This window comes from Cyanistes caeruleus, chromosome Z (assembly GCF_971803275.1).
Source record: "Cyanistes caeruleus chromosome Z, bCyaCae1.hap1.1, whole genome shotgun sequence".
NCBI lineage: Eukaryota > Metazoa > Chordata > Aves > Passeriformes > Paridae > Cyanistes > Cyanistes caeruleus.
In genome coordinates this window covers 78,846,077-78,859,194 of record NC_141732.1, presented here as the reverse complement: position 1 = coordinate 78,859,194, position 13,118 = coordinate 78,846,077, and the positions used below count along the sequence as shown (strand labels likewise).

At 39.6% G+C, this 13,118-nt stretch overlaps 1 protein-coding gene across 9 annotated transcripts in view; it reads left to right on the top strand.

Moving 5' to 3' along the window:
- Positions 1–13,118, top strand: part of EPG5 (ectopic P-granules 5 autophagy tethering factor) — a 55,091-nt gene that overhangs the window by 12,135 nt on the left and 29,838 nt on the right. For 5 of the 9 annotated variants that reach the window (XM_023944046.2, XM_023944043.2, XM_086867003.1 and 2 more), the window contains 11 exons: positions 77–185; positions 501–615; positions 1,198–1,348; positions 2,249–2,404; positions 2,745–2,902; positions 6,372–6,526; positions 7,064–7,204; positions 7,435–7,599; positions 8,799–8,921; positions 10,753–11,012; positions 12,931–13,071. In XM_023944046.2, the coding sequence (XP_023799814.1) occupies positions 77–185; positions 501–615; positions 1,198–1,348; positions 2,249–2,404; positions 2,745–2,902; positions 6,372–6,526; positions 7,064–7,204; positions 7,435–7,599; positions 8,799–8,921; positions 10,753–11,012; positions 12,931–13,071 (1,674 nt within the window). The remainder of the gene's footprint in view (positions 1–76; positions 186–500; positions 616–1,197; positions 1,349–2,248; positions 2,405–2,744; positions 2,903–6,371; positions 6,527–7,063; positions 7,205–7,434; positions 7,600–8,798; positions 8,922–10,752; positions 11,013–12,930; positions 13,072–13,118) is intronic. The other 4 variants (XM_086867002.1, XM_023944045.2, XM_086867004.1 and 1 more) reach the window with 1 other exon arrangement.

Below are 13,118 nucleotides of genomic sequence, written 5' to 3'. Positions count from 1 at the left end.
CCTTAACTGAAAGACTACTGAATTCAGAATTTTTTATTTCCTAATTTTTTACACTTCAATTTTCACTCTAAACCAGAAATCGCGTGGACTTTATGTGCCATATGAAACCAAGTGACAGGAAAAGTTCCTCTTCATCTGGGATGGAATCTGGGAACTGGACTCTGGTAGATGAAGGAGGAGAAGAGGTATAGCAGATGACTTCTTTTTTTTCTCTTTGCTTTTTCCTTTATGCTTTTTTCCAAGCTCATTGATCTTTGTGAAATGGATGAAGAGAATCTAACTTGTAAAGGTAAAAAGTATGGTTTGAATTTACTTCTGGTTTAGTCTCCCTTTGTTTCTGTGGTATAACTGTAGAGAGTGCAGCTTCTAGTAATGAGTATTAGCAGAGAGAATTAAAATATTTCAGTTACTCCTAACAAAACTGTAATTAGTACCGTAGTGAAGCCCTTTATTACTGGTGTCATTGTAAAGCTACTGACAGCACATGTATTTGTCTATAGGATGAGGATCCTGAAACAAGCTGGATTCTACTCTTGGAAGATGACTTGATTGCTCTGTTGTCACAGTTCCCATTTCATGAACTCTTTCAGCAGTTTCTCGGGTTTACATCTGAAGGTAAATCAGTTGCTAGGGAGTTATTCTTCATTTTGCTTATGGTAATTATATTAATGACTGCCATGGCCAGGGGTGCTACTGTATTATGAAACTCTGAGAAAAATAGTAACAAACCTGTGCAACAGCTTGCAGGCTAAAGAGATGAGATGGAAGTATATGCCATGTGTAAAAATTAAAACCTCATAGCAATATGCATGCAAAACATTAGAGTCTTCTCCCTTAGTTTGGATTTGGTTGTTCAGTTAACTCCCAAAAGTGCTTTCAGAACTAATTTTCTCTCCTCACCTCTTAATTGTAATGTTACTGTGATTTTTCTCTGATAATTTTTTTTTCAAAATCTCTGGGCAAGTACATGAAGGTAATTGCTTGCCAGAGGTCTTACTACCTGCATGGTTTATTTGTACTTTCACACTTAGCAGGTATTTATTGTTCATTGCATGAACAAAACATACATTTCAGTTTACAATATGGTGAATTGTTGCTTTCAGTGCTTGTTAAGTTAAAAATTAGTGCTTGTTAAATTAAAAATCCAGAATTAATACTTTTTTTTTTTTGACTCTTATTTTTATGTTTTCATCTTAGGTGCTTATTTTCCTGAAAAAACATCTCCCCAGAAGATGATGAAGATTTTTGCCTTTGCAAACTCCTTAGTGGAACTTCTGTCTATGGGATTAGAAACGTTTAACAGGGCACGGTACCGACAGTTTGTGAAGAGAATTGGTCAGCTCATCAAGTAAGAGAATTTTTTTCTCTGTGCTGTGATTGAATCTAAATATTTCATATTTAGAGCTGCTAAAAAATCCCCAGAACCAATCATCAAACAACCAAAAAAACCCAAACCCCATCCAAACAGTTCTCAGGTAGGTTTTGCTCTGGTGTTTGGTCAGTTCAGGGTTACCCAGTCTAGGAATCTCAAATGGGGAATTACAAAATCTAAATCCTTTGAGTACAAAGAAGTGAGGTGAGCTGTGGAACTACCAGGCTGACTTCCATTGGTAATGTTGTTAGGCTTGTCTTGGGTAGCCCCTGAAACCCAGCAAACAGAATTTTCTTGAATTTCTCCTGTCTATAACCAATGTTACTGCTTTATTTGTTGTTACCCAGAATTGTTTCAGGATTTTTAATTTGCTCCCTGCAAATTGTCCTATTGTTGCAGTAAATAAATGTAATTGAAGCCTAAAAGCTACTATTTATTTTTAAATCTCCAGCATTCACTCTGTATGGCTTCTATGAGTGTATCCTCAAGGGGGAATACAGTCAAATCAGAAACAAAATCCATTCTTTTCTTTGTGTTATGGAGGCAGTAACTTTTTCATTGTAATTATTCCTTTATGAGCTTTCTGGATGTACTGCCATTTCATCCTGTACAGTTACCTTAAGGCTCCAAAGGTCACACACAAAGTAATTTAGTATAACAGAATATTACACCTTGTTTGCTTGTAAAACCAGGGAAGGAGAATACAGAAATTTGACTGATACAATTTATATATATAGAAACCTCTGGAACCCAGAGGACAAAACGTTGGAAATGTTTCTTGTGGCTAGACTCTGATCTGATTGCCCTTGTCCGTGTTTTCCTGTGGTTGTGACATACTTAATGATCCTTCTTTGGCTTGTTTGCTCTGCTGTGTAGGATGACACTGTGTCATGTGAGTGACCACTGGGCCCAGTATGTTAGTGGCAATAAACAATATGGATCAGTAGAACACCCCTACTCTGTGGAAAAATTGCAACTGGAGTTTGATGAGCTGTTTTTTAGAGCTGTTCTACATGTTCTGAAGGCAAAAAGGTGGGTAATCCCTTCACTGGCTTAGTTTTGAGGAGCTGAATCCTTGAAACTGGGATTTGGACTAGCTTTAAATAAATGTTTAAAGGTTTAAACAAGACTGAAATAAGTAGGATTTTTCAGTGCATTGGTAGCATCAAGGTGGGGAGGAATTAGGCCGTGAATTGTAGCAACTGACAGAAGCTGTGGAATCTTGGTCAGCTCAGAATTTGAGTTGCTAATACACATCCTCACATTCCTAATTCTGTTACATAGCAGAGGTGTGGGCCAGAGACGTCTGCTTTCCAAATGCTGGGATTTGTCAGGGTGGAACTGTTCCTAACTGCCCCTTCAAATCCAACAGGTTGGGAGTCTGGCTGTTCATGTCCGAGATGCCTTATGGAACCTTGTCCAGCAACATGCTTTGGAGGCTCTTCTTTGTCATGCATTGTGCTGAGAGCGAGCAGCTGGAGCAGCTCTGCTCTACTCTTCAGCCTGCTGACTACAAGCAAAGACTCAAAGGTAAAATTCCCCCACAGAACCAATTCTAATCCATTCAGCTGCTGCTGCATCAGCTGTGGGTTTAACTCTGTGCAGGTTGCATTGTTAAATGCACTCCTGGGAGCATGACTGGTCCAGTGGCCCCAGAAATGTCTTGGGCAGTTCATTGTTTTCCAGTACCTGTTTGCCCAAATTGTCATTTTAACAGCAATTGATAGATTTATTGTCCTAGTTTTGTCTGTGGCTGCCTCAGAGCTGTAAGAGTAACGTGCAGGAGGTACCTCTTGTGTATCCTCATATGACTTCCCCTCTTGAACTTCAACAGTATTTGGAGAATGAGATTAAAATCTAAATGTACAGACTTCTGTATCACTTGGGGTTGGTGTTGCAATTTCTTGGTTTGTTTTGTTTTGTTATTTTTTTGTTTTGTTTTGTTTTTTGGGTTTTTTTTGTGACTGGTTGACTTTTGAGCTGTTGCTAGTTCTATAAATAATGTATATCTAGAGTCTTCCTTTTCTTCCCACTAAAGTTGCTAATTTTGACTTTAATAACTCACATTGTCGGAGACTGCTTATCACCCCCAGCTATGTTCCTCTTATCTCAAGCCTTCTTTTCATGCATTTCTTCTCCTAAGTGGCACATTTTATTTTTATTTCCTCTTGACTTTTGTCCCATGCTGATCTCCACAGTGAACGTGGTGTCTTCAGCCATAGCAGAGCTATTTAGAGGCCAGCTGGAATGCTAGTTTCCCTCTGCTGCTGCATCCATGGATCATATTTCAGGAGTTGATTGACAGGGGGACAGGTAAACAAACAGTTTACTACTCCCTACTTTACAGCTTCTTTGCTGTCTTCAGGGAGAGAAAATCTCATTTTTGTAGGTATTTCTTCTCAGCTGGCTGGTACCCCAGGTAGCTGTTACCCCATCTAGTAAGTCTTGATGGAGAAGCAGGAGAAAGTGGTGATTCTAAGAGCTTCCTGAGAGTCTTGACTGTGCAAGCTCAGCTAACATTTAAGGCCATTTACATAGGAAGGGAGAGAGATACTAAGATTGTAATCTGCCTGCACTTGATGAAGTGCTGATCTGATAAGCACTTGCCAGCCAAAACGGTGGCTGTTACACTGTTTCAGCAGTATGTCTTTAGTTTTGGTTTGCTGGAAATTTTTTACTGCATCTATTATGAGTTGCAGTAACAAACACAGCTTTTATTTTTTTATAACATATAATTATCTTTTTCAGGCATTGTTTGTCTTTTAGCTAGCTTTTATCTTTCAAAGCGCCTGATATGCTGATGCAATATTTATTTTCTTCTTTTGCAGTATCCTCCTCATTCTCCTCAATGATTTTGGTCAGCATAGTACTGTTTTTCACCAGTGTCTAGGCAGTGAATATCAACAGTTCTTTCAGTGAAATCCATCTGATCCTCTGAAATATTTTCTTTTAACTGTCACTTAAATTAATGCTTAATTTCCTGTAATTTGTACCCTGGAAGACCATGACATTAACATTCTCTTGGGAGAAAATCATTTTTAGTAATTTCCTCTCCCAAATTAAGCATGAGAAAAGGGTGGTGAATCTACAGGTGGAAGCAAGCCTTGGTAATTGATGGAAGCTTTAGGCACCAAATATATAGGGGTGGGAGCCTTTTTGGGACTACCTAAAAACAGAGGCCAGACAAAATTAGGGGAAATAGAAAGCAGTTCTATTTTTTGAAGGGCCTTCAGGTACATTTTGGACAGACAGAGTTCCCCAGGGGCTACACCCAAAATGTATGACAGGTCATGGGTTTTCATATTTTTATAAATTTGGTTCATTTGCATATTGGGGGTTAATCTACCAATTACACCTTCAGGTAATGTAGTCATTAACCCCAAGTTTGATCCCCTCCAACTCACTTTTGTTTACATTTCTCAAGGCAGTAAGGCTGATTCCCATTTTCCTATGATTCCCAGGCCTAGAGAGGAACTGTCTGACCAAAATGGGAAAGCAGCAGCTAACACTCTGTATGGAGTTTAGAGTTATACACTGAAGAGTTGCAGGATTACAAATACATAAGAAATAGAAAAGCTAAAATCCTAAGGCATCAGGAGCATAGTTGCTGTTCTAGTGAGTGATGTCCTTGCCTGTGGCAGGGATTTGAAACAAGATAATATTTAATATCCCTTTAATCCAAGGATGCTATGATTTTATTTGTGGTCACAGTTTTCTTGCTGCCACTATCAAGATTTGAGGAGTCAGTGATTTTTAGTGTGCTCTGGACTTGAATTGTAGTGACTAGAGGAAAGGAATAGGGTCAAGCGGCAAGTGGGTGGTGAAGGTGTTTTTTTCTCCATTAGGAGATGACAGGATTTAGTTGGAGTCTCTCTGCTTCCCTTATCTTCAGTCCCCATCTTCAGTCCCAGGCTATGGCTTGGTGTGGGTTTGAGGGTGGTGTGGAGCCCACAGCTGACCCCTTCTCCTTGCTGTAGGTCGCTCTGCTGTGCCTTTAGATACAATAATGATGCAGTCATTTTTAATGTCCTTCTGCATCACCTTAAAAAAAAACCAAAACAAACCAGAGTACAAGGGGAAGCACAGTTGTCTGTAACTTATGCCATAAGGATAAAAAATAGTATTAGGAAATGGAGGTGACTGGATGAGGCACCTGTCTGCCTGCCGTATCCATCAGCAGTATTGTAGTTTCTCTCCCTGTCTGGAAGAAACTGTTCTCTTAAATTGCACAATCCTCTAGCATGGTTTTCCATGAGCTCTTTTGCCTGTACAAATCTGACCTTCTCAGGTTGGAGTAGAGTTGCAAAATTCTTGAAAGCCCTTAAAATAGAATGTAACCTTAGTGAAGTGTTTGATCAGAAGAACGCTGAGCACATGCATGTTCAGGTTAGGTAGCTGAGTGCACAATGGGTGCTTTTTCTATGCATTCAACTGCTATGATAAAATCACTGTAAACAGTGTTTGCTGGCATGTTGTGGTTCAAAGAAGGCAGATCACTCTCCAAAACTTTTTACAGCTCAAATGCTGCTTTCAGTGCCTTTTTTTTTCTGCGCAGGCTCTATTTAATTTGGAAGAAATAAAAAAATGCATTTTAAAGCCTTGTACAGGTTCTTTTGTATCCTTATTTTTCTGTTGTCCCATGCCCTGAGGAATGGAATATTTATTTGCTTTCGGCAATATCTCTTGTGAGTTTAAAGAGGAAACCTGCCTTGAATGTGAGTGAAAGCATCTCTTATTTAGTTCTCTGTTTTTTGTGATAGTTCAAACAGGTGCATCGAGTATTTTTTCTTGTATTGTATTTGAGAAACTAAAACTGGCCTTTCTTTGTAGCTCTTGGGCATAATCAAGACCTGAGGCTAGATACTTGCAGAATTTTTATTTGTGATATGATCTCCACAGATGACTTCTCTGGGATATGAGTGAATAACTATATAAATGCTGCTGATGTGTATCCTATTGCACTTTTATCATGTTTCTTTCACTTGACATTTTTTTCTAGATCCAGAGCACCTTGCACAGTTTGAAAAGTATCTCCAATCAATGAACTGCTCAGAAGAAATCTGTCTTCTCACCACATTTGCTCAGATGGCACAAACCAAACAGGCTGATGTTGATGAGGATTTTATCAAAATCGTTGTTCTGGAGATATATGAGGTGAATAATGTTACTGGTCCATTCAGGAAAAGAATGAAAATGCTCTTTTTATTTGTAACAGTGGAAGGTGTGAAACTTTCATGGCTTCTGTAGTTTGTTGTACCATGGAATTAAAAAAATACTACTTTTTTAAAAAAGTACTGAATTAAAATTGCCTGAAGTACTTGTTTTTTCTGGGTAAAAGAACAGCTTTTCTGTAGGCAAAGCCAGAATGAAACAAGCAAGCAGAAATACATTTATTTTTTCTCATGCAGGCCTGGAATTCCTTGTGTGATGTTTTTTCTGTTGTTTTCGGTGGGATTATTTTTTAGTACTGGTGGCTGTATTGTGCATGTGTTTAGTTTTGGACATTTTTCTTGGCACTGTCAAGACACCTGGTCTTTTAGGGTGATCACTTTCACTCTTCATATGGACATTCATCAACTTTGTCTACAATGACCAAGAGCAGTTTAGTCTTGTATTTTCCAAAAGACATTTTATTTCCATGTTAGTGGAGGACAGCCAGAAGCAGTAACTTCTCCCTGCTCATCTTCTCAGGTGTCCTATGTTAGTCTTTCCACAAGAGAGACATTTTCCAAGGTTGGTCGAGAACTCTTGGGAGCCATTGCCAGCATCCACACACAGATTATTTCTGTACTGCTGGATCGGATTAGAGAGACCATTGAGAAAGTGGGGATGGTAAGTGCTGATGTCTATAATTTAAATAATTTAAATCAGACACTCAGTTAAACCTAGAGGTTTAACACAGGTTAACCAGGTTGTGTGATAAGACACAGCTTGGTATGAATGGATGTGTTAAAGACCAGTCCATGGGGTTTTTGGTCATTACTCCCTTTCAGATAGCAGAGCACAGTGATTATTGTTGTTTGCTGAGTACTGATTTTCCCTTTTTGCTCTCTCTCCTCAAGGTTTCTTTATATCTGTTTAAAGAACTGCCCCTGTACCTGTGGAAGCCTTCTTCATCTGAGATAGCCCTGATCCGTGACTGGTTGTTAAATTACAGCCTGACAACAGTGGAGAATAAACTGGCTTGTATCATCTTGGAAGGGCTGAACTGGGGATTTGGTCAGCATGTAGGTATTGAAAACAGGAGCCTCGAACCTTCTCATTTTCTTCAGAGCAAAAGCTTAACTCAACCTGGGAGTAAAGCAGAATTTGAAAATAGTTAATTGCATGCTTTTATATTGGCACAAAATGTGAATTTCATAATAATTTTACAGCAGTCTGCCTGAGGATTTGCTTATGCTGCTTCCTTATAATGCTGCAGCTGAGTTTAAGAGAGATACTTAAGCAGGGATTTTTTCCTCTCTAAACAAGGCAATAGCTGACAGGACAATTTTTTTTATGAGTCACATGATCAAAATGCCTTTGGCTTCAGAAATAGAGGAATCTTCCAAAAAATATGTAGGAGACTGGTGTGACTGTAGTTTGCATGCTGGTAACTAGCTATGTGTTTCACAGTGCAAGAAAAGCAAAGATTGAAATGAGACATTTCAAAACCCTGAGCATTTAAATGATCTGGAATTAATCCATAATATTGGGTTGCTCCTGGAGCTCCATGAGTTCAGGATATAACTGAGGGTGAATGCTGTTTCAGAGAAAAGCAGAAATAGATTGGGGGAATAATGTTGCCTGAGTTCAGTGATTTAGTTTAGCTTTGCATTCTGTGCACTTGGTCATCCTGAACTCGTCTCTTTGCCATGCTAATGGTTGTACATGAATATTGACCTTCTTTTTCTCCCTGTTTCTTGTGGACATGTAAAGAAAAATGAATATTAGGGAAAATAAACAGAATTCTTTGCTGTGCAATAGCAATGCCATGTCTGTGCCTTTTGATGGGGGAAAAATGGCTCTTTAATATGCCAATTGATAGAGGAATTGCTGTGTTTTCATACAAAAAACATGGTGATGGGATTTTTTTTCTTTTTAATGGCAAGAGTTCAAGTGTCTGTATTATGTAATTTAAAATGGCATCTATATATTTTTGAATTAATTATCATATGTTTATAAAATGCACATGGAAATGAATATTATGGTGCCTTATAAAAAAATAATCTAATTGTTGGGCTTTGTATTGCCCAGTGTGAGCCTGGTATGCTTTAAGATGGAGGTAATTTTTTTTCATTGGGTAAGATTTTTGCCTAGATATTGCAATAATTAATTTGAACAGCCAGAAAAATATTAGGATTTATTTCTCTGTGGTACAGCTGAATGTACAGTTGTAGAGACCTCTTAAATGACTCAAGGTTTTATGTTCTGACATTGTTTTTAGCAGAATACTCTACACCTGGATCCAGCTGTCCATTCTGAAGTTGCATTGATGGTCCTGGAAGCGTATCAGAAATATCTCTCCCAAAAACCATATACTGGGCTGCTTTCTGAAAGCATAAAACAGGTATCCTTTCTTCTTTCTTAAAAGGAATAACTTAGGGATGCCTACAAATGGGAAAAGCTGCAGGGCAAGACCTTGTTTTCTTCTTTTTTTTCTTCTTTTTAAAGGTGATCTTTGTCCAACTACAATTTCATAACATACCAACACTCAGTGTTGTCTTCATCAGGAGAGCTATTTGAAAATACTGTTAGGCTTCTGTTGAACATCTGTATGAGAATCACAGGATCACTGAATGGTTTGGATAGAAGGGACCTTCGTGATCATCCAGTCCCATCCCCAGCCATGGGCCACCTTCCACTATCCCAGATTTCTCCAAGCCCTGTCCAGCCTGGCCTTGGACACTTCCAGGGATCCAGGGGCAGCCCCAGCTGCTCTGGGCACCCTATGCCAGGGCCTGCCCACCCTCACATGGAAGAATTTCCTCCTAATATCTGATCTAAATCTACTCTCTCTCAGTTTGAAGCCATTCCCCTTTGTCCTTTCACTCCATGCTCTTACTAACAGTCTCCCTCCATCTTTCTTAAAAGAGAAAATTTTGACACACTTGCAGGTTTGTGAATCATCACAAACTGCTCCTTCTTTACTTACGCAGAAGTAGACAGTACTTTCTAATGCAAGGCTATTTCTCATTATTGGTGACCATAAGAGAACTCACTGCAGCTCTTACCTTATTTGAAGACTCAAGTGTTAATCCCAGTGGGCAGTGTTTTGTGACCTGAACACACCACAGACATCTATTAAATTGATTTTACAGCACACTGGACTCAGGAAGGGATAGCTCCAAGTGACAGAATGGAAATGGAAGGATAGAAAGATCAAGGTTAAAAAAAAATCTCTGTTTTGGATATTTAGTCACGATACTTACATTTATTTATTTACTCAGTTTTAGCATTGTGCTGGGCTTTGTCTTCTCAGTATTTTTTGCCTGGTGTTCCTCCTCCTCTGAACATTTTTCCCCCAGCCTTTTCTTCCAACACTCTGAATGTTCCTTTGTTGTCTCTGTTCTGTTCTGACTTGTTCCTCTGCAGTGCTTAACCATGGTTTGTTGTCTTGTGCCAGCCAGATGAGTTCTCTTTTTTAAGCCAGTGTCAGCCCTAAGTGCCACTTGTGCTGGTCAATCTGTCCTGACTTGCATGAGGCTATAACTAGAATTTGAGAGAAAATAGTGCTTACATTCTTGTACCCCTGCTCAGAGAGGATGAAATATCTGCATTGCCCATCAGCTCTGCAATTTAGACTGCTCTGTCACAGCACATGTACATTTTTTTTCCCCCAGAGATTCACAATTCCTTGTGATCTAAACATGGTCTTTGTGACACTGGACACATACACATGTGACTCTGCCTGTCCACGTGCAGGCTTTTTTCTAAGGAGAGGCTGCCAGGTTTTAGGCAGCTTGTGGACAGATAATATTTTTGCATGGATTTTTCTGTTTCCTTTCACTAGAAGTCTTAAATGTTTTAAAAATTATTAAAGGTTGTGTCTGGATTTTTTTTGTTTGTTTGTTTTTTGTTCTTTTTTAATAGCATTAAAATTTAATTCAAGGTCAGCATTTAGCTTGGAAAAATTTAAGCAGACAGTGAAAGTTGATAGGCCTTACCTAAAGGGATGGGGGGAAGGAGAGGGAGGTAGAAATCTAGGCCATAGGAAGAGATAAACTACACGGTATGTCTAAAAAATAATTGCTGTTGGTCTAATCCTAGAAGATTTGGGTTGGAAGGGACCCCAAAGATCATCCAGTTCCCCTTGCATGAACCAAGTCCCAGACCAGAGCCACACGTGCTGTGTCATGGCTGTGCTTCCTCTCATTCCTGCTCCTGCTGCTCTGTTCCAGGTCTCCTACCTGGCCAGCATCGTTCGCTACGGGGAAACACCGGAGACTTCCTTCAATCAGTGGGCCTGGAGTTTGATTTTGAGGCTGAAGCTGCACAGGAATGACCGTGGGGTGCAGCAGAGCGGGCTGGCAGTTCCCGTGTGTGACAGCGCGCTGGACACGGCCGAGTCGGTCACGCTGCACCCCCTGCTCAAGGCTGTGAAGGCAAACATCCCCATTGGCTGCTACCTGGCACTGGCAATGACCACCCTGGGCCACAGGTGAGGGCTTTTTGGGTGTTTGCCTTGGGTGGATGGCCCCAGGGACTGAGCAGCCTCCCTAATGCTGAGCTGTGCGTTGTTAACAGCTTTGTGCCTATTTAAAGAGTAAAGGACTTGTGGTGCAAGGGATCGAGCAGCTTGTCATCTCTCTTATGAGAAGGAGCTGGGCCTGGTTAGTCTGGAGAAGACTGATTTGGGATCTCATTAATGCAGACAAACATCTCAAAGGGGTGTCCAGAGGATGCTGCTGGACTCTATTCAGTGGTGTCCAGCAAGTTGATGAAGAGCAGTGGCCACAACTAAGACACAAGAAGTTTCACCTCAACATGGGGAAGAACTTCATTACACTGAGGGATTGCAGAGCCCTAGAATAACTGCCCAGGGAGGTAATGGATTCTCTCTCTCTCTGGAGACATTCCAAACCCACCTGGACTTGTTCCTTTGTAGGAGACAACACTCTGCCTTGGAGGGGTTTGGACTAGATAATCTCAAAGTCTTTTCCAACCCCAGCTTTCTGTGATCCTATGACTGTAGTTCCACAGAATCCCAGAATCATTTAGGTTGGAAGAGACCTCTAAGGTCATCAAATCCAGCCTGTGATCAATCCCCACCTTGTTGCCCAACCCAGAGCACTGAGTGTCTCATGATTCTTTAAATACCTCCAGGGATGGGGAGTCCACTGCCTCCCTGGACAGCCTTTTCCAGTGCTTAATAGTCCTTTTTGTGAAGAAGTTATTCCTGTATTCTTTCAAACAACATGCTATTTCCTGTATTTTGCTAGTAGTGTTTTTTTTTTGCCTTCTGCACTTCAGGGTCCAATCATAATAAATAGTACTAAAACTGGGGGTTAACAATAATTTCTCTGGACAGGATTAACTTTGAACCACAGTTACTGAAAGGGTTGTTCTAGAGGTAATTTCTTTTATCAGGGCAGCACTGCATTTAGAAAACAGTGAGGAGAAAAAACCCACTCACTCCAAGAATGGTAAATACAGTATTTAGTATAGTATACTATATAATATATAGTATTACAGTATAGTATAGTAATAAATATACATTATATGAGCAGTGAAGTTCTTAGCCATGATTATGTTCCAGCAGTCTTTCACAGTGCTTTTAGCTGGTTCATAGGTAAGGCTTTTGGACATAATCAAATATTCTTGTTTGAGGTACAGGGCTATACAAAATTTGATCAGTTCTCACCAGAACTGTTTTCCTTGAGTCTGTGATAAATCCCTTTATATGTGCTATGCTATTCAGAATTTTCACTAACTCATTTTCTATGTATAATACTGCATTACTCTTTTAAGGAAAATTTATCTGGGCTTTCTTCTCCTTCCCCAAGGAAGCCATTGCTTCATGGTAAGATTGTGCTATAGATGCTGCAAAGCACTGGAGTAGTTTGAGACTGCTATTAGGGTATTTTGGGTTGAGAGTGGAAATTTTTCCATAGCTTTGAGCTTGGAATAAAAAAAACAAAGAACCTCTTCAGTCTTTTCCCCTGCACCTTCTCTGTTTAGCCTTTGGCTCTTCTTTTCCCTGTAGAGGGAGGCGAGTTGTCCAAGTTAGGCAAGAATAGTGATCTTTAAAGTGATAGAAACTTGATGAAGACTTGCATCTCTAGTGACTTTTGGAAGATGAGACACTGATCCCCAGAAAGGAATTTGTGAAGGAAGGACATACTTAGAAAATATTTGAGAAGGAAATACTTACCCAATCTGTCAGCAATTCAATGACTCCTACAGCTGAAGAAAAAAACCCTCTGTATTTAGCTATTTAGATTTTCAAAGATAAAGTGTAAAGTTATGAATGTATTTACATCTCAGTTAATAAAAATTAAATCAACACCTTGTTTCTCTTTCTGCTTATAGTGAATGTGTTTTTCTTAATTTTTTTTTGTTGTTTTGTTTTTTGACAGCATTGAGAAATTCTGTGCTGAAGGGATCCCTCTTTTGGGTGTACTAGTCCAGTCTAGACATCTGAGAACAGTAGTCCATGTGCTGGATAAAATTTTACCCTTGTTTTACTCTTGCCAGTATTACCTCCTGAAGAATGAACAGTAAGCATTATATATTCATAAAATGTTCATGAAAAAATTTTATGCAT